The following is a 25,369-nucleotide window of genomic DNA, read 5'->3' on the forward strand; positions in this document are numbered from 1 at the left end:
GTAACTGCTAAGTATGGTTTAATTACGCTGTAATTCAGCTGGAAGTGTGACTGCAGCAAGACGTTTATTTTCTTTGCATGCCACAGGCGGGGACACCTGGTTCCTTAAACAGGAAGTGTTTCTTTTGCGGAGAGTGTTTGGCTCTTGGTCCAAGCTGTTCTGATGAAGAAGGCTAAAAAAGTTGTCTGACGATTACGATACTCTCCTAATGCGAATTTGAGCGCAGCTGTTTAGCTGTTTCGGCTCTGCCAATTATGTTGAGGGAAGGAATTTCAGGCAGGGGTATATGTTCGGGTGGCTACGGCAAGCCTGTGCGACTGCGGTGTGAACTGCAGAGTCTTATCGGCGACGGCGCATAGCTGCTGCTTCGGCAGCGCTGCGCCTCTGCTCGGGCAGCTCGCATACATGCGCCGGCAGGCGAAGCGATCGGGTCATCGGCGAACACACGACGGCGCGCTCTACTCCAGCGTTATCTCGTACTCCGGCGGCGACGAGAGCGCCGCAGCGGCGCACGTTTCACGCGGCACTCGTGGCACTTGGCTTTCCCACTGGTACTTTCGCCATACTTTCTTCCTCCGTTTTCCTCTTCGCTTTCTCTTCAGTGTTTTGCTCGTTATTTCGGTTATGTCGAGGGACGCCGAGAAACCGCAGGAGCGACCGCTTAAGAGCTGCGCTTAGATCTAAAACAGGACCCAACAACGAATAGGAGCGACTGATGTTGCAGCATACGTGGTATGCACCGCTAATATAGTGTGTAGCTGGAGCCTCACAAGCGTGATCACACTGTGGAACCTGCCCTCACTCTGGCACATTGCTCTAGCAGGCAACGGCAGGCATGAGTTGACCAAGATCCAAGGCCTGAACTTAGTGGCTTTAAAAGTCTTTGCAAACAGAGAAGGACGAATGAATGTGGAAAAAAAAAAAACTGAGTTAAGCTTAAGCGCAAAATATACTGTTTCAAATATCCCACACCGATACTAATTTAAAAAGATAGTGCGCAGACCTCATCCAAGTTCCTACCCAAACGCAGACCGGCTACACCGAAAGAGATGAACTGTCACTTTTACTTTCTGTGGTGTCCGCCTATGCAATGCGCACTGCATTGACGTTGTGATACGTAAGATTTACCTCAAAAACCTCGCTAATCCTACCACACTTACGGTTTATCCTGCGTGGTGAGCTTTTTGCGCATACCTTTATCTCCTCTAATTGCCTAGCCGTGTTTTGTTTTTTTCCCAAGCCCGCCTAGATTGGCGAGGAAGTGAAGAGTTCCACAACATCTTTTAGACACATTCCAATGTTGTACCAAAACTTGCACAGGCCACATGCCCCTTTGAGAAAATAACACCAAAGTTCCGTCCATCCTTCCACGTCGCCCACATCCTGAGCCGTGCTGATTTCATGAATCGGATTCGTAGCAAGACAATTTCTGCAGATAGCGAAGAGCGCAGTCATAACGACTGTTTGCCGACTTGCATATGTTTTAACTAAAAGGTGTCAAACAACAGAGGGGGCACATGGCTTGACGAAACGACCACGAGTGGGGTTTGCTTCCTCTTTTTTATGTTTTTGTAAAACTTTCGCTTTACCTAATGGGGCATTATTTGTAAGCGCCCGAGCAACAGCGGAAGCCTGTGCACTGCGCGCAGTTCCCGAGCTGCCTCGAGCCACTCACCTGACGGAGACGTTGTACTCGACGGGCACGCACGGCACGCCTCCAATGAGGATCTTGTCTCGTATCTCCTCTTCACTGGTGCCCAGGTTGCTGCCTTCGATGGTGACAAGGGTTCCTCCTTCTACTGGACCGTTCAACGGGTGGATCTGCGCGGGAAACATGCGTACATTAATTAAGGGGAGTCCATGACGAATGGATGCCGAAAATTTAGGCTTGGACGATTGATTGATTGATTGATTGATTGATTGATTGATTGATTGATTGATTGATTGATTGATTGATTGATTGATTGATTGATTGATTGATTGATTGATTGATTGATTGATTGATTGATTGATTGACACGAGAACACATGACCTATGGATTACCCGCTTTTGCCGCATGACATATGGATGACAGTCTGCATCGTTTAACATCGCATTCCTTTTAAATAAGCAATCTACACTTGATATCGGTGTTATAACAGCCTCGACTCGAAGCCTTTTCATGTATTTCTTATCAGAGGCAACTGGGAACTGATGACACTCTGTTACGTCGGCTGTCTTATCTTGTGCTAATATTGATTACTGTCTATGCACTGCATTCATAAAGGAACGTGTTTCATTGATTACAGAGAATATGCACTCTGCTTTAAAGGCTAGCAATGTTTTCGAGCACCGTAGCTTGCATTCTGTTCCATTTCCTACGCTCTTGCAATACACCAGTTTATATTTGAAACATTTTTTCCCGTATTTTTTTTTTTCCAGTATTTATCGTATTTTGAGACGACTCCGAACTGTTGTCCACCTGTTACGTTTGCTGTCAAACTTGTAATATTCTTAATATTATCTGTAATATTCTTTCGTATTACCGTATTTTTATCGTATTTTATCGTATTATCGTATTTTACCGTATTATGTGTAATATTCTTTTGATTGATTGATTGTGGGGTTTAACGCGCCGACGCAACGCAGGCGATGAGGCGCGCCGTAGTGGAGGGCTCCGGATTAATTTTGACCACCTGGGGATCTTTATCGTGCGCCGAAATCTCGTACACACGGGCGTTTTTGCTTTTCGCCTGCATCAGAAAAGCGACCGCCGCGGCCGGGAATCGAACCCGCGACCTCGTGCTCAGCAGCGCAACGCCTTAGCCACTGAGCCACCGCGGCGGGTTGTAATATTCTTTTATTTTCTTTATTGCAGGTATATTGGACTACGGCCAACTTATTGCATAGGGCATGCGCTCTGCTGTAGTAACCAGCAATGCTTCTGTATGCTGTATCTTGTTTGCCGTTATCGCCTTCTGTGGTCTTTTGTTGCGCTACTTCAGTTGATATCAGGTGTTACGTCATGTACTGTCACTTGTTCCTTTTTCTATGGCCAAATATGTGCACCACATTACTATACGGCTGCTGAACAGAACTGTATGGAGAAGGGGGGGGGGGGGGGGGCTTTGTAAACCTGCTAGTGCGCAGCTTATTTCCGCAGTCCTCCCTTCCTTCCTCTCGAAGAATAAGTAAAAAGATTGATTGATTGATTGCTTTATTGATTGATTGATTGATTGATTGATTGATTGATTGATTGATTGATTGATTGATTGATTGATTGATTGATTGATTGATTGATTGATTGATTGATTGATTGATTGATTGAAACTTCCCATTGACTGACACTGGCGGTTATAATTTATCAAAACTTTTTCATGAATACCAAACCCGAACTTAGCATGCGTAAACTTTACGTACGGCCGGGTTTTCCAAAAACATCGGGTAAGTCCCCAAAAAAGCGAGGTAGACCCCTGCGTAACAGTAACGGATGGAAAGCGGCTTGGGACCAGTTGGTATTCCACGGATCACGCCGAGAATGGGGGCACACGCTACGCGCGACTACTTGTTTGTTTCCGGAAGTCGTTTACGTGCGCAGGTTTTACGTGAATATGCAAGGGCCCTTTCTAAATCTGCCTCCTTCTCGTGTGACGGTCACTGGTCAGGGGTGCCGTAAAAGGCGACCGAGGTCACGTCGTCCAAACAGGACTAGATAAACAAGTGCTACGAGCGCCTGTGACTGCATTTAACGGCAGAGGGTAGGCCGAAGGTCAAAGGAACGGGAAAGAAAGGAATGGGGGACGGGCGGTGATGGGAACAACAGCCCGCCCTTTTAACGTCTCGTCCAGCCATGATGGCGTTTGGGTAGTTTAGTCGTGTCACCGCGACATGTCGAGCGGCGAAACCCCGTCCTCGGGAAAGTCGTCAACGCACATTTTTACGATGACCCGATTAGATAAGGGCTGAAATTACTCTTCGCCATATCCGTCCGTGTGACGGGTGACACCGCCAACAGAGAAGGGAGGCCGCCGCGGAAGCAGCTTTTTCCGACAAACAGCGCACGGCTGGGCGACGACTGCGCGCGATAAGCGAAGCCACCCAGCGAGAACGGAAGTCGATTGCCCAACAAGGCAACTTAACGAGCGAAACATGCAAAACGCGCACAGCGCTGGCCACTGTTTATCCTCTGATTGTACTTTGTATTTCGCTACTGTCACCCTTGGTCCTTTTTGCTCCCCTTCTAAACGAACTGCTGTACATTGTGATTTTGCTGTTCAAGCTGTGGTTTGGAGGTCACGTTAACCTCCTTGTTTCTTGTTAACGACATGGCACTTACGTGCGGAAAGGTAAACAGCTTTTTTGCTGTTGTTGTAGCGTTGTCGAGCTGCTAGTGCCAACCACACGTACAGCTATAACGTGCAGCCTGCATTTGAGATTCCGTTATCTTCGCCGTTTCGGCTTTAATTCCTAACAATAACGTGCGGAAAGGTCACCAGCTTCTTGTTTGTTGTTAAGCTGCTCCTGATAACCTTTTATGCAGAAATAACAGCCTAAATTTGCTTGCTTTTACAACGAGCCCAAGCGAGCCCGTTCAGTTTTCGCTATGTCGACGTTTAAAGTACTCTCGCCAAGATTCAGCTACATATTACTAACTGGTCGATAATCAAGTATCACTTGCGTCTTTAATCAACATCTTCGTCAATTTTGTCATCAGAATTATCAAAATTATCACCTCCGTCATAATCGTCATCATCATCATCAAAAGCTGGCAGTTGTGCACTAAATACGAATGTCCGTCCGATTAGTTCAAGCCGCTCATTTTCAGCGGTATCGCAATTTACTTGTTCCCCGAGAGTTCTTTCCTAATCTCTCCACCTAGTTATCTGCCTTCCTCGGCACATCAAAAAATACACAAGCAGATACAGCGGCGGTATTCTCGTGTTTTGGCCGTTTTGTGTCCGTTTCAAGAATGCCCGTTTTGAGCTAGTCCTCATTGGCTAAAAGCCAACACCCGGATGTGGCGTCATGCAAGCACGGAGGAGCTATGAGCCGCGGCTTCTCGGAGCAGACGATTTACAGCAGACGATTTTTTGTTGCCTTGTTGTTGGTTCACTGGCGGAACAATAAACACACAAAAGGCAGTTTAAAATAGGTTAGTCGTCCAAAATGTGTTTACAAGAACAGTTGCGCAAAAGTTAACCCAAATCCCGCCTAGAAGTGGAAGTACGTCACAATAAAATGCACGCAAAACGGCGGAAGTTTTCAAAACGGACAAACACGAGAGTACCGCCCAAGATTATGCGGTGCGCACTTGAATGTGGGGACAATTCAAAACTCGCTACCATCAGCTGCATGTTGTCCAATTTATAACAAAATGTTATCGTCTGTACTGCTTTACGTTATTCGCTACATGATTTATTTTTGTTTGTATGTATTCAGCTTCACTATTAAATAACCTCCGCCTCCTTCGCAAGAAAGAAATGCCATTTGATGTTTTTTTTCTGAAAAAGTCTCCTGTTGCACTAAATGCGAAAGCAAACTTTCCATGAGAGAAAGTGTAATAGCGGTAATGCACTCCGGCAGCGCCCACTAAGCGATCAGGAAGCGGCCCTGAGGTCACCTAAGCCAGCGCGTGTTTGAGAACGTGACTTCCTAGCGCTAAACCAACTTGAGTGGGAAAGCCTACCTTTCGCAGTACCTGTCTCCATCTAGCGCACGTGTAGAAACCGAGCTTGCCCTGGTTGCTATGACGACCGGGGGGATGATGGTACCAACATTCAAAATCCGAAATGTTCAATGACGTTGCCTTTATTAATTCCCATTCTCATGAGTCCACCTCTCGTCCTGTTTGTTGGGGATTTGTGTGCTCTGTGAAAAGGCGGAATCGTTCCGTGCATATTTTTGCTCGGAGCCGGATTTCCTTAATAGCCGACTTATATACGTCTCGTGTGTGATTAAATGTGTGATGCAGACAAAATACAAGTTTCTCTCATTCGAAAGATTTGGTGTTTTATAGTGCCGCCAGCGCTTGTCTGGCAGGAAACTATGCTTCATTCACTCAGAAATTAATAAATTTAAGTTATAATTTTGATTTTCCCGCCAAATCGTGTGTTTCGTGACGTCTGCGATGGCGTAACCAGGACAGGTCATCCTGCTAACGTAAGTGGGGTGTTTAGTCTGCAGCGGACCGTGGAACGCCTTGTTTACCGTCAGTCCTCCTAAATGCATTACTATACTGCGCAGGACCGCTGTCCGCCTTTGTTTATGACCTTAGTTGACCCTGGCTCGTTTTTCTTAGGGTAGGTAGTAATCGCTTCGTTAAACATGGGGCACGCTCTACAAGCAGGGTCACGTAAGTCGCCAACGCCAATCGGCCAGTGTCATGTGAGGCAATCCCAAAGCACCGCACTGCTGTGCTGCTACAGCAAGCATAGTGCGCGCAGTACCAACAGCAGTGCGCACTGGTACTTCAATGTTTACGTGTACTTTCATGACCACCATTGTTTCACGCCACCAGTCTTACTGCACTGAAAGGAATGTGCATTACATTTGACCGAAAACAGCTGGTTCTGCAAGCGCATAAGTCCTGCATAACCTGCGCTTGCTTTTGCCGGTCTCAGCCAATCGCACATCTTGTGAGCTTGCGAGTCGCATGTCCATTGCCCCTTTTCCTAATTATATAGCTTGTTTGAGACGCTAGAAGTGGTGTTAGTAAAATTCTAACGAGGCACTCTTCCGAATCAACCTTTCGAATGAACTGTTGTCGCGACAAAACAGATTCCGCAAAAATCCATCGGAAGCCTCTAAAAGCGCAACCTTACTGCAACAGCACGAAAATCGGCGCAGTATTAGACCAGCTTCGACGTTTAAACGCTGGCACGTTCACCGGGGAACCCCTTAACGAGCAACAAGCCATTCACCCTCGTAGTTAGAAAGATGTTTTGCCCCCTTTCCCTCTCCCATCATGGAGTCCAGAGCCGTGCGTGGCAGTCATGTGGCACCCTTCCCCTTTGGGCTCAGCAAGGGACACTGTACATCTGCAAAAGTTCAAATTCTGGCTAAAGGCTTCAGAGCAGCATCTGGACTATAGGGAGTGCTGTGGCAAAGTAAAGTAAATGGATACGAATTAGTCTAAGCTGTGCGGGGTTTTGTGCGATGAAAAATCGGGCGCACAGGCGGTCTTTAATGTTAGCTTTTTCTTTGTTTCCACAGCATTGGAAATACACAGACTGCGCCTGGGGACCAAACCCCTGACGTCTTGCGAAATAACACGTAACAATAGCCACTTCACATCGTCGCATAGGGATTACTTTAGGACTTATTTTATTCAGAGCAAGAGCATGAAAGTAAACAGCTGTCATGTCTGCGAGGAAATCCTTGGAGTCCGGTAGCGCTGGTCTGCATCCAACCTTTTCGTTACGGCAGCCTTGGTTTCTTAGAGTACCCGCCGCGGTGGCTCAGTGGCTAAGGCGTTGCGCTGCTGAGCACGAGATCGCGGGTTTGATTCCCGGCCACGGCGGCCGCTTTTCTGATGGAGGCGAAAAGCAAAAACGCCCGTGTGTACGAGATTTCGGCGCACGTTAAAGATGCCCAGGTGGTCAAAATTAATCCGGAGCCCTCCACTACAACGCGCCTCATCGCCTGCGTTGCGTCGGCGTGTTAAACCAACCCTACAATCAATCAATCAATCAATCAATCAATCAATCAATCAATCAATCAATCAATCAATCAATCAATCAATTCTTAGATTAAAACTGCGCCTGGACAAGCTCATGTTAAGGGAAGAAAACAGCTGAACAAAGGAAATTTAAAAAAATGCCTAAAAAAAGGATATCGGGTATTTCAGGTAATTAAAAAAAATACGATTCGGCCAAAGATTTGAAACGTTCCGAAAGTTCGTTCGTCTTAATGTCGTTCTTTCCGTCTTTTTTCCGTCGACCGTCAGCGCACAAGGTTGGACGTCAGCGTAGTCTATTTGGCCACAAACTATTTCGAAAACCAGAAGTGGTCGTAAGGTTGTTCTTCAGGGAAGTTAAGGTAACGGAAAATCTTTAGTCGATTTTCCGATCTAATAATGTACACTGCAGCCAGCAATGGCAGGTTTACAAACTAGACACGGTGTAATTAGTCCCCAACCTTGTGCAAAAGTATCCACTGGGCCGCGTAGTGCGCCAGCAGAAACAGCATTGTTGCTTCTACCAAGAACGTCCTTATAAGAGAATAGGTCCACAACAGTAAGAAAAAGAATTACCCTAGTGGGAATGGAGGAATCTGACACTAACTTCACTTTTTGGCCGCCGATAGCGGCACAACGAAGTTATCCCTTCGGCGCAATGGCGAGGACCAATCGATCTCATGCCGCGAAAGAAAGAAGGCGGACGGGTGCCGCGAGAAAGTTAGATGGGGAGACAGATTTTCGACTGGCGCTAAATTGTGCGTAACGAGCAATGGAGCCACATGTCGGCGGCTCTTTTAATTCAATTAGCGGCACGCCACCCTCCGAAACGACCGCAATTACGGGCTCGCATCGGGCCTTGAATGTTCACCACAGGAGACGGGCTGTTCCCGCAGGCGCTGTCTCGGCTGGGCGCGGCGACGACCAGATAAGGAGTGCCATATACCTTCTTACTGCCAGAAAATTCTTCTCGGAACTCCGCCCTATCAAATTCAGGTGTGACCTAATTTTCACGTCACATCTTGTATTTTACTGCGTTCCTTATTTTTTGTCTGTTACTATTTTTGAGTCTGTTGTTTAAAGATCGTCCAGAGCCCGATCGAGATTTATTGTACTTGTACATGGCTGTTGCGTTAGTGCCAACTAAAATGTGAAGTTTTTTTTTGTTTGTTTGTCCAGTGAAAGATCATCTTCATTATGGCAGTCAAATGGCCCTTTTCACGGTAACTAGTAAATTTTGTAGTGTATGTAGGAGAATATGGTACTTCATTATAATTTCCTACTTCTTTTTATTTTATTTTTCATGCCAGCAATAGAATTACTGCTCAGCCACTCTGCTGATAGCCTGAAAATTTTGTAAACAAAAATTTTATTACATGCCACAAATGTGTAAGGTAGCGTAGATACTTGTTTTTGCGAAAATAAAGTCACCGGTAGTAGGCGTAGAGCATCATAAAAAATATCCACGCCTATTTCTTAAGAGGAAGATGGTTAAAACTCGAAGCTTTCTCCGTCCAAACTTAGTCAAATCAAAGTCCAAAGCCCACGCTCCTGAAAGTGCAAAATCCAAACTGCCAACGTACAAAGTCAGTCCATTTCAATTCAGCCAAGTCCAGAGCCAACGCCCGCTCAACGAACCCAAAGGAAATGCTGAGCGACCCGAAGCCGTTGATATGATGGAACGTTAATCATCAGCAGCGATTCTATTACAATGTAAATGTGCCTTCCAGTGCTCTACCGTATCGTGTATTGTGCGTAAAGGCCTTCTTCCATTGCCTACGTGTGTGGTATGATTGAAAGGCTTTTGTTGAAACCATTGTGTAAAGATGGCTTTCCTGCAGTGCGTTGTGGTTGCGTAACTACATCGCCATCAGTGAGGCATAGAAAGGTTCGCTTTAAAAGCTGTGCCATGGACTAGAAGCTCACAAAAAAGTTTGTCGTAGTTGAACGCGGTTAAACCAATCTTGTCGAGCGATAGCTTGGTTTTCGCGCCGACAACGCGCAGTGAACTCGCACACAATTGCACCGCTAGACAGAACAGACGCTGCTCGATGCAGCGGCCGGTCTAGGACGAACGCGCAGTGAACTTCGATGCGGCCAGCGCCTCCTAAAACAATTTTTCATGGTACGCCCCCATGCATTTTCCCCCTATTTTCTTTCCGCACCTTCCCCCTGGACCGAACGAGTGATTAAGCACTTTCCCTGGGCAACCACACGAGGCGATGGCTTAGCCTTGGCTGAGCTTGAAGGTGAGATTGATGGTACGAATGTTTTCTTGGTTTGTACCTGGAGTAATAAACATTTCGCTCTAAGAGCAAGTGAGGTTAAAAAACATACAGTGTTCTTAAAAAAAATGTTCTCGACTCGTATGTCTCGGACCGGAAGGGCAAGCCATTAAGGACTCGAATGGCTTTACTGATGGCCGATATCGATTTAAAGATAGCAGATGAAGGAAAAATCACTAAGCCATCATCTCCTCCCGACACCTCCGAATTAAATGAGAAAGCCAAAGCTTCTTCAAGGCACGCGAACGTTCCGCACGCATCGTCTCGATAAGGAATACGACTTCCGGGAATGCCGCACCATCGATGTTTCGCCGCTGCCGCTACTTGCCGCTGTTCTAAACAAAGCGGCAGGAAGCCAACACAGCTAGGTAGCTTCAACCCTACCAGTCCAGGCTCCTTTACGCCGTTGACTTTCCCAAGAACAAGTATCTTTGGCAAGTACAGCAGATACCGCCAAGTAAGCCATGATAGATTTTGTTTGTTGTCTCTCTTTTTTAAAAAGCATGCACTCAGAAATACTGGGCGGAAACAATAACAGGTGACTGTTTAGTTTCCAAGGAGCTTGGGGACAAGCGAGAAGGAAGATCAGCCACGGAGGGGTGTGCCGAAGTCAAGCGAGCCATTCTCCCAGTGCTTCAAGGAGCCATGAAGACAAAATACAAGTTTGTGTTATGTGAAAGATTTCGTGCTTTATAGTGCCCCCAGCGCTTGTCCGAATGCAAACGATGCTTTATTCACTGAGAAATTAATTATTTTAAGTTAAAATTTGTTTTTCCCGCTAAATCGTGCGTTTTCGTGGTCTGCAATACCATCACAGGAACCGACCGCTCTGCAGCCGATTGGGACATGGCCTGCTGGAGGAGCGGCGGGTGCGCGACCGTTAGTGAACCTAGATGGCGCCACCATACCGTGGCAAGCCGTTTTCTGCTTTTGGTTTGTTTTTGATCGTATTTAAACCTCGCTTGTTTTTGTTCAGGGAGAAAATAATCTTTTCGTGAAACATAGTGCTCTCTCGACAATTGCGTTAATCTACCAATGTCGTCTGAGATAACCCCAAAGCCCCGCAGTCCTGTGCAGCTAAACCAAGCATAGTGCGCGCAGTACCGAAAGCAGTACGCATCGGTACTTCTATGTTTACGTGTGCTTTCCTAACTTCCACTGTTTGTCCCACCATTCTTACGGCTTTAAAAAGAATGTGCCTAAATTTAAGCGCAATTAGCTCGTTCGGCAAGCTTATAAGCTCTGCCTAATTTGAGTTTAGTTTTGCCAGCCTCCGCCAATCGCAGAGCTGGCTGGCATGACATCATAGGTTCTGTTGCGGGAAATGAGCTAGTGGGTCGCATGGCCATTCCATTTTTTTCCTAATTATGTGGCTTATTCGAGCGGAGTTTACGTTTAAAGTTGTGGCAGTATGATTCTAACGAGGCAATCTTTTGAATGAACCAAACTTGTGTTTTCTCTTCATGGCTCCTCTAAAGAAAACGAAGAGGAGGCAGAAAAAGGGGGTTGCCGTCGTGGAAGACGACTCAGAGAGAAATCGCTTTTACCACAGCCGCCTTGCCTTCCTTTCCCGTGACTCCTCTTCCCTGGATTGTGTATAGTTAGTAAATACCTTTAAATACACCGACTCTCTTGCGCCATCCTCGTAACAATATGTTAACGAGATGGCATCCAAACCCGTGACCTTTGTAATCCGGGGGATAAAGATGAGATACGTCGTGGTCGCTTTCTCACCCAGTCTATCCTTGGCGGCGGGCAGGAGGTGGTGACGGGCTCGACGCACGAGGGCCCGTAGTTGCAGGATCCCCCGCACCAGGAACACTGGTAGCGCTTGTCCCGCGTCAGGCACAGCGAGCAGTCCTGGCGGCCGCCGTGGCTTCCCAGCAGGAGGCACTTGTAGAGCGTCACTGCGAAGGAACAGAGATTGATTGATTGATTGATTGATTGATTGATTGATTGATTGATTGATTGATTGATTGATTGATTGATTGATTGATTGATTGATTGATTGATTGATTGGACCAGCTGTACATGACATGTACCGAAAGACTCAGACCTATTCGCCTCTACTGTGAATTGCCGTTTCAGTTTGGTTGATGTAACTGTTCTTTAAAAGATGTATACATTCTTCGAGCATTCAACAAGAAGTATTAGCGTACTTTTCACGGTTTTGCCTCCACTCTATTTTAACGCGTACTAAATACAAGAGCTTTAAACATCTATACGAGTGAATAAAATACTCAATAGAAGGCTTCATTGCTGGGATTCTTCCGGAGTCCCAGAAAATCAAGACCAAAAGTATGGTTTTACGGTCATTATCTTGATAAGGAGCACCTCTCCAAACCTCAAATTGTGTAACCCTATACATTTTAATTGCCACTACCGCGAAGCTAGCAAACGCCCTGGTCGACCGGCGGTGCATAAAGTTTGGCTAACCTGCGGCCTCTACGAGATCTTGATTAAATTCCGGCATGGGACTCATCCATATGACCTCAACCGATCTCTATTCCACCGCTCTATTGTTTTGATGCACTCATTGCATCGGAGCTCTGGTCACTGGTTGTGACTGGTTGTGGTGTTCGAACGAAGCTCTGGTTGGAGCTCTGGTCGGAGTTCTGGTCGGAGCTCTGGTTGGAGCTCTGATCGGAGCTCTGATCGGAGCTCTGGTCACTGGTGCTGGTGTTCGAACGACCAGTCACTGGTTGTGACTGGTCGTTCGAACACCACAGGCTGCCGGCCATTGCAACATGCTGCCAATAATTCTTTTTTATAAAGCTGCCTTTTGAACACCTCTGTGCATGACAAGTCATGCATGTGAAAGCTTTACCAGCGCGGGAGTTTCTAACGAAGAATCAGTTCTCTATCAAAAGCTAGAATAAACTACAACCCTTCCCGTGTTGTGAGCACAAATTGTCAGTTACTCTCCAGAGTAGCTATAGACATCATGATGCAACCTTTTGCTTTTCCTATTTCAGTGCACCCGTGAGCCTCTATTTTTTAGGTGAATCTGAACGTCTCTGGAGAAACTGCCCATATGGGAGAAGTGCGTGTAATATGCGAAGCTTGATGCGTCTGTATAAGAGTGCAAGCTTACCGTTAGTTTTGTCGATGAAGGTATCGCCGTTCCAAAGCACCGTGAGAGAAGCTTGCAGTTCTCCCTGCTCCGCTTGGTACGTGTACTAAAAAAAGGAAACGAACACAACCAGTCTAACACCCGCCATTAGGTACCAGTGTGATTTGACGCAAGTGTGACACGAAAACAATCACTGTTTTTTTTTTCATTTCTTTTTCTTTATAAGAATGACTATGCTAAATTTCGCCTCACTATTTTCTAGAGGTCCACGCGGCATTCATAAAAAACCTGTGCCACAGCATCGACTGTCAACACTTCGTCCTGCATTTGACTTTAGTCACTACCGGACTCCGGTGACTATGTCGAGTGAAATTAAGTTGAAGGGACGCACTCCACGGCGAGCATACGTATGGAAGGACTAATTGTTCCCTGGAGTTAGGCGTACATCACATTTTGTAAAAAAAAGCGGGATGAACACCCAAATGTGTGGCGAACTTCAGCGCCAGCAGACGATGCGTCAGATTTCCACATGTGTTCACCCTTTCCAGGGTTACATCGATTGTGTTGGTCATGAGTCGACCAAACTTACACACGACCGATTATGATGCTGTGATGCAGAATCGCGTAACTTCTTGCTTCTCGGCCGGTCGACACGGAGGACCTGTTAGTTCGTAACGGGAATGAACCCCTTCTTTGTTGTTTTGTCACGCAGCAAAGACTAATGCCATCCGTAAGTTCTCGGAACGTAGGATGACAGCCGGAACGTAGGATGACGGCCACCACAAGCTACGCGCTTCCTTTGATAAACTTAACTATCTGATTTCTTCGTGCCTAAGTAGTTCGAAAAACGCTGGCTTCTGCGAATTCCGTGGTGTCACTTGCTTCAGTTGAAAGTGAGAGTGCAGCATTCACATCATTTATATTAATCGACGCTCGCGGCATTGCCGTGTCGCTCCCGAGGTCTTAAGGCTCGATTTTAGGGCATAAATTTGGTTAGTGTACCCCCTAGGGGTCATGGCTAGTACCATCCCGTCAATGAGTAGCTGGTCACCCTTCGGTTAGTGCGGGGTAAATCATGACTATGACGATTAATCGTGCCGTGTGCATGCCCGTACAGGAATGTCTTGAGTTCTTTGATGCCAGACACATAAAACATTTTACGATAAAAGACTATCACGGTAGGTAAGATTAGTGAGGGAAAAAAACCGTTTTTTCGAATCAACTGGAAGTCACGACAAGGCGTGCATGGGGAGTGAGATAAAGTTTTGCGCTGGGTGGAGAGATTTCCTGACGTAATGACGTAAGCGCGGCCATAGTTTTCCCTAAAGAAGCAATGCCTACACAGAAATCTGTGATAAAAACTTCACTACGAGTTTTTAAAAAGCCAGGCATGCGACGTTACGCAATGTAACCTCAAGCCACTTTCTGCCTGTTGTAGCCGGCGAGCAAGGCGACGCTGGACTCAAGTGGTGGCGAAGGTTTAATGCGATAAGCAAGCGGCTCGCATGCTAATATAAGCTCAGAGCACATGACGTACGTCATACGTTGGCTACTACACCGCCGTGCCAATCTCTGAACCGGCTTGTGTAGAAAAGAGCGATTTCTCGTTTAAAAAATTTTGCCTGTTAACCCCCACTTGACGAAGTGGAGACTTCTCCAGTGAAACAATTCGGTTAAACCGAGTCACCTAGAGTTCTCTATAGCGCAGCCAACGTCGTGTAAGTGGACGTGTCCGAATTAAGTATGCGCCAGTCGACAATCGAATTTTCTCAGCAGCACCACACCTTAACCAATGAGGCGGCGTGGCGGGTGACCTGCCAAAAAAATCCGCTCTACATCAAGAGACGTCGTGGGAGAAGAAACACGTCCGACAACGCCACGTTAACGGGAGTGGTCGTTGAACCCTCGCACTTACAGCGTCACTTTCTTCTCTGCCCTCGTTAGCGGGTCCGCCCTACGGTGAACATTAATGTCGTCAGGGACATAACCGCGTGGTTTACTGAAGTACGCAATGACCTGAACTTGTTTATTGCTCTCGTTTATCCCGTCTCTGTTCTGCTCTGCCCTCGCTCTATGTTTCGACACCGGGGCCAGCGGCTGACGTCCGCACCGTCTCTTGCTCGTCGGTAAACAGCAGGCGGCGCCCGTCGTCGAGAGCGAGTAATGCGACGGCTGTGCCGACCGCCACTCTTGGCGAGACCGGCGACAGATTGACGTGTTTCTCATTAACCGCGCTCCCTCTCTTCTGGCGGCTCCCCGGGCGAGCCGAGAGGCTGACTCTAATTACGCCGCGGGGAAAGGGCCAAAGAAAGCTGCCGGCAATCGAAACGTGGCGGACAGGCGCGTCCCAGACACAAAAGCGCGCGAAAATGCCGCTCTCGGCCGGCAGAGAGACGAGGCTCGACTCGCTGCTATCTTGGCCGTAGTTACCGCTGCGTTCACTGGTGCGCCTGTCTCACGGAGTGGAGGCGGAAGTGCGAACACCGACATAGAATTTCGCTTGATCTCCGGGCACCGCTGTAGTGTCATCTGTAAGATCAACCGTAACTGTGAAACCTGGATGGACTAATCTGTGTGTTAGTGTGTGGGAACTGCTGGCAAATTTGTAACTTTGTTGGTTTTGTCTGTTTCGCCTACTCTTTTAAAGCGAAGCTTTCTTAATCGCACTGATGGAGGCGTGTGTAACCAAAACGCACTGCAGGACAGTCCACTTCGCACAATGGGAGGGTACATGACGATGATGACATAAGGAATCTAACCTGGGTCTCTCGCCTTATGAAGCCGACGGCTATCCGATTGCACCATCATCGCAGCCGGGACGCCCAGAATTTCCTCTGGGTTCATTGCGCTGGTGTTGGGATTCAACAACTCCACAAACTATACCTTCAGCGCATTCTCTCAAACAAAGTGCAAATCCCATCCACCTAACGGCGGTGGTGGTCTAATGATCACGATGGATGGTAGGGGGGAGAGGGCGCTCAGCTTTCTCGGGAGGGATTCGCTTGCTCTAGTCTGAGCTTGGACTTTGACTCTCGGGTGGCTTGCACTTTTATCGTTGACGCTTTGACTTTGATTGCAGCGACTTTGACTTTGGCACTTCGCCATTTGATTTCTGCGCGCAAGAAATCTTCGCGTTTCAACCATGGTCGCCGTTAGACGGAGGGGATTTGATTTTTTGTTTGTCCCGTGCTGCACAAGAACAGTTCGTTTACCACACCCACAGTGGCGATGAAACGCGAGCTGTTTGGAATGTTGCCGCCTAGAACGATCCTTCGTTTTTCACTTAGTTTCTTGCAACGTCACTAATACACTTTCTTATCAATTTGAGATCGCGGACGGCGCACGCGCAGCGGGAGGTGTCGCACGGTGAGTATTCCGCTTATAACATTATAACATTAGCAAGGGGTGAGAAATAATGGTATCCAAAAGCCTTTCTTGCAACATGCCCGTGATTCACCTTGTCGTTCATAGATTCATGTGTGTGATTCACACATTTGACATTACGTGCTTTCCCGGAATGAACGTTATTCATTTTATTTCGCGCTAATTACTTATGCCATGCAGTCGCAATAGAGCCTGATAAAGAGAGAGAACAAGATCCCCTACCTCGATCTCTCCCCCTCCCTATCACACTGTCACTGATGAAACGTTTCACGCGATGCGGCTCCATTTCCGTTCGGGATCGGGATTAATTTTCACACTTCCTAATTAGACGCAAGACCGTGATCCCGCTTTTTCCACTACATACCGCTCACACTATTGAGGACAGAAATTAAATGCGACAGTCCCTGGCGAGGAACGCCATTGTGAATCCGCTACTCAATCCGCAGTTCACTGCTCTCCGCGAGATAAAGTGGAGCGGAATTAAGTACCCCTGTCGCGCTGAGGATCAGGTTTGCATTCCCTCCTCTCATTTGAGTGAAGCGGGTACAGCGTCGCTGTCCCCAACGAGGAGATACGTCTCGACTTTGCTTCTCATTGCAATTCGTTCGAGATTAATCCCACCGCTCAACTGGAGCAGCGTCTTACTGCTCTTCGGTCTAGAAACAAGAGTGATTGAATTTCGATGCCTGTGTTGAGGGTTGGGATGGTAATCTCACTGCTTATCAGAGGAGACAGCATCGCGAATGAACGATTCAGATGCCGCCATTCCATTACTCGCCCTAACCCTCTGTAATGTGCCTGGCATTGCGCAGCCGAATTGCTACTGCTGTATCATTAATATCGCTTCGATCTCTGCAGCTTACGCTTTCGCAATGCTCTCCGATCGGCATCTCGCGCTGCGTATATTTCGCAATGAGCGAGTGCTTCGGACGAGACGGCGTGCGCCACTCACGCGGCCGCATCCACGCTCATCTGCTGCTGCGTCCCCTCGATGCAAAGCTGTCAGTAGTAGATGATGTTTACGCCACCTCACCTTCGCTCTCCGGGTGCGCGTGGAAGCGGGTGAGTTACGGCCGCTAAGCGCCGTGTCGTGGGTCCGAGAAGAAAAATCGGGAATGCGAGAAGAAGAACCCGGCTGATAGGCGCGGAATAGCGGGCGACGTGGGCTCTTTGCTGCATAGAGAATGGGGCCACAAGGGCGACCCGTGGCGGCCGGATGGCGGGCAAGAAGAATGGGCCCCTAACTACATTCTGCGACACTGCGTATCGATTATCCATCGGCTGGCATTTGGGCCCAGCTGTGCTGCTGCTCTGTGGCGCTCTCTTGGCCTCGGCGCGCGCTGGGCGAATGTGGCAACAGGGACACGCCCCCTCTCGCTCCCGCTCCTCCCCAGATAGCTCCTCCACTGCCTCCGCTTGCTAACCTTCCAGTGAGTGAGGCTTCCACCCTTTAGGCCCGCTGGCTTGTCTGTGGACATTTCCATTTCTTCGGAGCGCCTTTAACACGCTTCGCTCCTTCAGTTCGGTGCAGTACGGTGACGGCAGGGCCCGTACGTGACCGATAACCGCGGGGAAACTCACCGAATCGGTTTCGCTCGAGTGACCACGTACCACTGGCGTTCTCACATTCACCCTAGTTATTAGAATTACTACAGCTGAAATATTTTTTTTGGTTTTAACGCGCCGACGCAACGCAGGCGATGAGGCGCGCCGTGGTGGAGGGCTCCGGATTAATTTTGACCACCTGGGGATCTTTAACGTGCGCCGAACTCTCGTACACACAGACGTTTTTGCTTTTCGCCTCCATCAGAAAAGCGGCCGCCGCGGCAGGGAATTGAACCTGCGACCTCGTGCTCAGCAGCGCAACGTCTTAGCCACAGTACAGCTGAAATAACACACCTCACTCGAGACACGGCGTGTTTTATAGCTGTGAACTCCTGTTTAAACTGCCTGGGGATTCTTAGCGATAGCGAAAACGTAATCATACACGCAAATTTTAATTTATACGGAATGAGAAAAAATACGGGACGGGGCGGGAGGAGGTCAGACTGCAAACTATGCCTCTTTAGTAAAACGTTTCGGAATTTTGTAACCCGGTACCGTGCGCATAAGCCATTTTGATCATGAACATCAGACCGCAGTCCCAGCCCTCGTTCATGACGGAAGGGCTCCGACGAGGATTATTACTGCGTATGTACGTGCAAAGCGAATTACGAATTCTTCAACATGGATTGGCATTCAGGCCGGAAAAATTCCGGGGGTCTGATTTATTCACCGAAGCCAACAGTAGTGGGATTGACGATCTCAGCATTTATTTTTAAGCTTTTACCTCGCCTTACAAGATATAACATCAGCGCAGCATGCGTGCAAGAATGGCGAATTTTCCCCACAACATTGTTAAAAAGCAAATAGTCAAAACAAATCGATGCGAACGCGGCTGCCTTCTTGAAAGAACCTGTTCCTTCTTTTAGCGTTGAGCGCGAGCAGTCGCCTGCACCGAACTAGTTGGGCGGAGGACGGCCTGTGATCTCAGAGCGTGTCCTCTAACGCGTCAGCACGGAAAGATGCACGCCTGAGTCGTGGTGGCACGACAGCAGCTACGCACGCATAAAGTAGGGGCGTCTGGATACGAGTGGCCGGCCGTGAGAACTGAGCGCTGCTCTGTTGCCACCGTATTAAGAAACACGCAGGGACAGCGCAAACAACAACTTAAGCAAGCATCAACGCTCAAGAAAGCGTCAAGAACAACAAAATGGCGTGCATATACCGAGCGCGCGGCCTGGAATACCCACCCCTGCCTCCCTTTGGGGCTTCCACGTAGGGGAAGTCATTTGCGGCGCATCAGGCTGTGTGATCTCTTAGCGACTTTCTGCAGTCGATGACTCTGATGCACAGCTGCTGCCACTGCTCCTTCTGCTGCTGCTTCGCGTGGATAGTTTATTTAGGCCAGTGGCGGGCCCGAAAGCCGCCCGAGCGCCTCTCCAAGAGCCTCGCTACTTTGAACACGGTACGCGTTCAGTGCGCTCACAACTACGCCGGCGAAATTTGATGCCTCCCCAAGAACAGGGAGGGAGAAAGGCAATTTTTCGAAGCGAGCCTAGTGGGTCAGCTTGTGCCTTATTATAACCCGGCCCATCCTTTCTTTTCACCCCACCAGGGCGTAATGACATGCCTTCGAAAATGACTTTCTTCGTCGAACTTTTCTCGCGGGGTGGTGCCGGCGCATCTGACAACGGCCTCGCAAAATTAGCTGAGTCCTTTGGCGTTTTTAAGTGCGAATGCACTTTATAAGCGACCCCAAACCATCCACCGCCGGCGGCGGCGTCGGCGTCCGCAGTGCTCCTCTATATTTAAAAAAGAAACAGCATCCGGCGCCAGGTTTCGATCCGAGGACTTTGCGGCCGCAGCGCGACGCTCTACCGACCAAGCCACGGACGCGACGGTGATATCAGTGTTAGTGACGCGCCTTATATCTTTAACGCATTCAAACTACGTCGTCAGCGGCGTGCGTTGGCGACTCAGCGGCGTTATAGCGGCTTGATAACTGCGTGGTGTACACGTGATACTACAAACCCGATGGAAGAGATGGAAGAGAAGGCGGCGAGGCGGTGGGCTGCGGGGGCCGAGCGCAAGCGCCGCAAGCGGGCCGACAACCGTGCATTCGCACTTTCACATTCTCCCCCTCGGGGAAATGCGGGGGAATTTTTTTGCTTGCTTGGTTACTTTGAAGGTCACATGAAAAAGAAACAGACGATGTGGAGTGCATATGAAAAAAAAAAAATTGAAGGAGGCTCACACTAATGCCTAGGACTTGAATATAGCGAAGCTGTACGAAACTTTCACCACCATCACGACAGTTTAAAACCACGATTCGAGCCGATTTGCTTCTTCTTCGCTGCCGCAACGACCTCTACTCCATCATTGTTGCTATAAGTGTGGGCTTCCTTAATTTTTTTGGAAGTGGCAGTCATCGGGCATCACCTTGGAGGGCGTACGCTATGACGTTACTGATTGACTGTAGGGTTTAACGCGCCGGCGGCAGGCGATGAGGCGTGCCGTAGTGGAGGGCTCCGTATTAATTTTGACCACCTGGGGATCTTTAGCGTGCGCCTAAATCTCGTACACACGGACGTTTTTGCTTTTCACCTCACCAGAAAAGCGGCCGCCGCGGCCGGGAATCGAACCCGCGACAACGTGCTCAGCAGCACAGCGCCTTAGCCACTGAGCCACCGCGGCGGGTACGCTATGACGTGTCTTTGTTGCTCCGAGCAAGTGTTGGCGCAATTACGGCGAACGCTGGGTATCTTCCCCCCCGCCCCCAATCTTGGCCAATCTCCCTGTGGGTATGGTTGGTCTGATAAACGTGCGCCGGGGATGCTGGACGGTTGCCGCTAGGCACGCACACACGAACTCAGGGCGTTTTCTTGTTTTTTTTTTAACTAGTTTGTTTTTTTAACTGGTTTTCTTGGTTTGGTTTCAACCAAACTCAAACGATTTGCTAAACAGCTTTGCTGCTAAAAAAATGTTTTCAAGTGATATTCGAGAGGACATCTGTCAAGTCCTATTGTTTTTTGTCGTGACGAAGAACATCGCGCACGAGGAATCTATTTTCTCTTGTCTCTCTGGAGTGCACGAGCACTCTCGTTTCCCCAATTTTTCGGTTTTTAATGTTGTTATTGCTGTCGTCCTCCACGTTTTAATTTTTAATTTCTGCAGCAGACAGAGAGAAGCGGAAGCGGCATCTAGAAAAGCTTTGCCTTAAGTCTTGTCTGGGTAAATGTCAGGCTATGGCAGATTTATGTGGACTTCGGACGTAAGGTTAACACTATATGAGCGTCGATTTGTAATAAAAAAATATAACCACTTTTATCAAACAAGGAATGTTTCCGCTTGAGACTCCAAAAAAATCGGTTGTTTTGTAGCGTAAGCTACACTGGCCGAGGTTGAGCTGTTTCGCGTGGCTCCTGGAGAGCCGTGCTGCGCATGCGCGAGGAGCAGTGACTTCTCATGGCAAACAGCTGGCGCGCCGGAGCCGCCGCCACCACCGTGATTGGATTAAATTGGATTGGATTTCAATGGAAATCGTTTTAGCAGCAGTAAGCATGATAATCAGCTAATCCTAGACAACCCGTAAACCTAAGAATAACCAGCTGAACCTTAGCCCACGCTACGTATATCCTGGCATAGCCGAAGGCACTGCTTTTTTTTTTTTTTTTTTGATCGGGCGCTTTCTTAGTGCCACGACCAAATGTAAGAGCACTCAGAAAAGGCGAGGTGACGTTGTGCCTCTTATTAAGGTTTGAGGGCAAATTATTATTTTCAGCAACTCTTCTAATCTGTGTCCACGACAACCCGGTGTTGTTTTCTGTGCGCGAGGCCCATATATTGCTTCCCTTTTCAGAAAAGAAAATGACCCCATTAAAACCCGACCTTTCCCCTGTAACAGGCTGCGTACATACCGTGCTCTCGGTGCAGATGACCTTGTTGTCCCGAAGGCGTGCGAAGACTCGTTCCCTCGCGCCTTCGATTTCAACGACACACTGGAACCCTTCCTGCAAGAAGAAAGCGACAGCAGGGACAACCAAAAACTATAATCTCGAAACCGAAACTATAATCGCTTGCTGAATGCAGTGAAACCTAACGCATGCATTGTCGTTTCCAGCGAATCTAGAGGCTCATATCCTCAGCGTGGAGTGCCCTAAAAAGTTTCCGTTCCATCTCCACTAACTTGAAACCTGGGGAGGGGCGAAGCATCCAGTGCATAAGTGTGTTCTTGTCGCCTTGGCGTTTTTCGCCCGTGGAGATGAAACCGTCGGGGGTAGAGGTATACAGCTTTGCTGTAAAAGTCTCGTGTCTGTGAAACATAAAGCGTTCTAGCCCGAGCCGTTGGAAAACGAATGTCCCGGTGTGTTTTTAGTGCGCGTTTTTGCCCGCGGAGATGAAACGTTCTAGCGCGAGGTGCTGGAAAACGAGTGTGTCGGTGATTTAGTATCGTGACTGCACGAGACGACGACGACAGGAGACGCCGACAGCCCAAGCCCCTAACGGGCTTCGCCACTAACATGGTTTACATAAGCGCATAAGTCGCGTATCTCGCTTTCACTGGATCCCCCCGACGCAAGAAAAGTTGAGACGAATGTGACAAACTACGCAGTCATGAACTCGCTGTGCCGCACTGAGCGCGAGCTGAGTTGAACAATGGCACTTGACCGTGCGTGCTTTATTCACTCGCACGGGCTACTTGTACCCTCGGAGCCGGCTGCTGCCTCCTCAAGCATAAAGACGCAATTGAGCCGCCCCATGCCACAAAGGAAAGCGGGTCGTTGTTTACTTTATAGGCTTTAGTGAACTCTTTGAATATTCCTAGCGATGGGAATGGGCCGCGAAAGCGTTCTCCGTTATAAATGACACAACGAAGTCTTCGAGCAAAAGCCCCAACTACGCATTGTGCGAAAAAAGTCATTAATCAAACTGACGTGTTTTTTTTTTTCTGCTTCACCAACGTTGAAGACGTTGCAGAAAAAAAGGAGAGACGTATATGCGGGGTAAGGGGTATACGTTTGATCGATAGTATGCAAACCTGTTTTGTCTCCTTTTAGGTGTAGGAATAAAGAGAACAAATCGCTTCCTTCCAGACCATTAGCTCTGTTCCTCCTCAGAGCGGATCAATACTCTTGAAACAACAGACGTATCAATTTAAGCTTGAAGAACTGAAAGAGGGAGCATCAATGACTAGCTGGACTACCCTAAACCGGGTGCTCTCGGCTTCGATTTTCTTTCTATGGTTATTGGTTCGATGCCAACAAAGGTCGTGGAAGTTTTTGTAGGAAATGTTTGAGGAAGTCTAAGTGCAAATAATGGACTTCGGGTCGTCTGTAAAACTTGATTTGAGACAACTAAAGGCCGCCTTCATTTCCTTTAGTTCCTACAAGGTGGGTATCTTTTAAAGAGACGACGCGACATGCTGTGCGATAAAAATCACCCGTATGCAGCCCATGTTGAAATTAATCCGCGTGCATTATTTTCCGTCTGCACTGCATGCAGTGAACATTTTATTGTATTCACTGTTAACCAAAGGCTCTCGCATTTGCCCGCAAATAAAACTTTTTGTTCTTTAAGTATAAACAGTTACTTAAAAAGAACTGTTTCAAGAACTGAGCTTAAGTAGCGGGTTCTTAATCTGAACAGGCAAAGAAAGGATGATTTGTGGGTAATTCTCTATTTCTGAAATAATTTTATTTTTAATTTGGGTTACTCGCAAAACCTGTTGCGAGTGTGTACATGGACTTCTGTGAAGGAAAGTTTGACATCCACCTAAATGCAGCCAGCGGCTACAGCCCGCGGCTGCCAGCGGCTGCAGCCAGCGGCTACATGGAGTTTGCGGCCGAAAACGCCCCATCACGTTGGAGATTAGAAATAAGAACGCATAGCCATGAAACATCAAAAGCGTACGCAAATCAAACTAGCGTTAGTAAAAATACCGTAACTAACAATAATGTGTGAACATACGCGTGGCATATTTGAAAGGGCCATGAAGACAAAATGCAAGTTTGGTTCATTCAAGAGACTGCCTCGTTAGAATCATGCTGAGACCACTTTTAACGTAAAGTTCGCTCAAATAAGCTACATAATTAGGTAAAAGGGAAATGGCGATGCGACAGACTAGCTCATTTCCCGCAACAGAACGTATGATGCCATACCATCCAGCTCTGGATTTGGCGGAGGCCGGAAAAAGCAAGCGCAAAATTAGGCAGAACTTATAAGCCTGCCGAACGAGTTTTTTGCGCTTAAATTTAGGGCACATTGTTTTTATATCAGAAGGATGGTGGGACCAACAGTGACAGTTACGAAAGCACACGTAAACATAGAAGTACCGATCCGTACTACTGTTGGTAGTGCGCGCATTATGCTTCGTTTAGATGCACAGCACAGCGGGGCTTTGGGGTTGTCTCAGACGACACTGCCCGATTGACGCAAGCGACGGTGTCTTATGTGACCATATTTGTTGAGCGAGCACCAGGTTTCACGAAACGATTATTTTCTCCATAAACAAAAACAAGCCAGGTGTAAATACTGTTACAAACCTTAGGCACAAAACGCCCCGCTGCGGTGTGGTGGCGCCATCTAGGTTGACTAACAGTAAGCAAGTCTCCGCTCCAGAACAAGTTTAGCGGAAAGACCTGCTCTTATATAGTCATTGCAAACGTCGTTCAGACACATGTTTTGGCGCTAGAATCAAAATTATAGCTTAAATTGACTAAATTCGCAGTGAATAACGCATCGTTTGCCTCCGGACAAGCGCTGGGGGCACTATAGAACACGAAATCTTTCGAATAAAATGAACTTGTATTTTGTCTGCATGGCCTCTTTAGTAATGTCCACGCAAAGCTCTTTGGCGGATCTTGTGAAATTTTTACGCGATATACCAGACGAGAAATGCCAAGTAACAAACAGGACCCGGACTTACCAAAGGGGTCAAAATGTTCCTGACTTCAACGGCAATTTCCTTGCGAGCTTCGTGGGGGAGCAGTATTTCGTCATCGATGCTGAAGCTCGGACAATGCTGGCGACCCTTGATAAGGGAATTGTGGGAGTTCTGCAGGGCACAAAAGGGGAAGTATAAGCTGTGCTGTTGGAGCAGTGCGCGCTACATTGCAATCCGGCGAAATTCCCGTTGTTTTACATTAAAACAGTGCAATTTACGTTTACGTTTAATGGACACCCTGATGCCACGAAAACTTTACTTCCCAGACTTTGGTCGCCACACAGATTAAGACGCAGAGGCATGTTTATGTGTCTGGTTATTCTGCGTTTACGGAAAACCTCGTGGACCTCGTGGAAAACCTCGTGGACAAAGAACGTGCATTAGGACGGAAGTTTTGCGGTGAGTGCGGCCGTCCCGAAAGCCTAATTTTCTGGGTGAATAGGTTTTTATTGTTCGCTGTTTTTTTACTATGTGGTCTTATTCTTCTT

At 47.9% G+C, this 25,369-nt stretch overlaps 2 protein-coding genes across 3 annotated transcripts in view; one reads left to right on the plus strand and one right to left on the minus strand.

The window, feature by feature from the left end:
• Window positions 1–25,369, minus strand: part of LOC144152869 (plexin-B-like) — a 114,129-nt gene that overhangs the window by 74,763 nt on the left and 13,997 nt on the right. Inside the window, exons 5-9 of the mRNA XM_077684383.1 lie at window positions 24,864–24,992; window positions 21,856–21,948; window positions 13,034–13,118; window positions 11,674–11,846; window positions 1,676–1,821 (exon numbers count right to left, since the gene is read on the minus strand). Coding sequence (XP_077540509.1) covers window positions 1,676–1,821; window positions 11,674–11,846; window positions 13,034–13,118; window positions 21,856–21,948; window positions 24,864–24,992 — 626 coding nt within the window. The remainder of the gene's footprint in view (window positions 1–1,675; window positions 1,822–11,673; window positions 11,847–13,033; window positions 13,119–21,855; window positions 21,949–24,863; window positions 24,993–25,369) is intronic.
• The window catches only part of LOC144152871 (uncharacterized), a 204,549-nt gene that overhangs the window by 25,211 nt on the left and 153,969 nt on the right, over window positions 1–25,369 (plus strand). The window lies entirely within an intron of this gene.

The sequence above is a fragment of the Haemaphysalis longicornis genome, unplaced genomic scaffold (genome assembly GCF_048455015.1).
Source record: "Haemaphysalis longicornis isolate Haplotype H1 unplaced genomic scaffold, Haemaphysalis longicornis Haplotype H1 scaffold_9, whole genome shotgun sequence".
Classification (NCBI taxonomy): Eukaryota; Metazoa; Arthropoda; class Arachnida; order Ixodida; family Ixodidae; genus Haemaphysalis; species Haemaphysalis longicornis.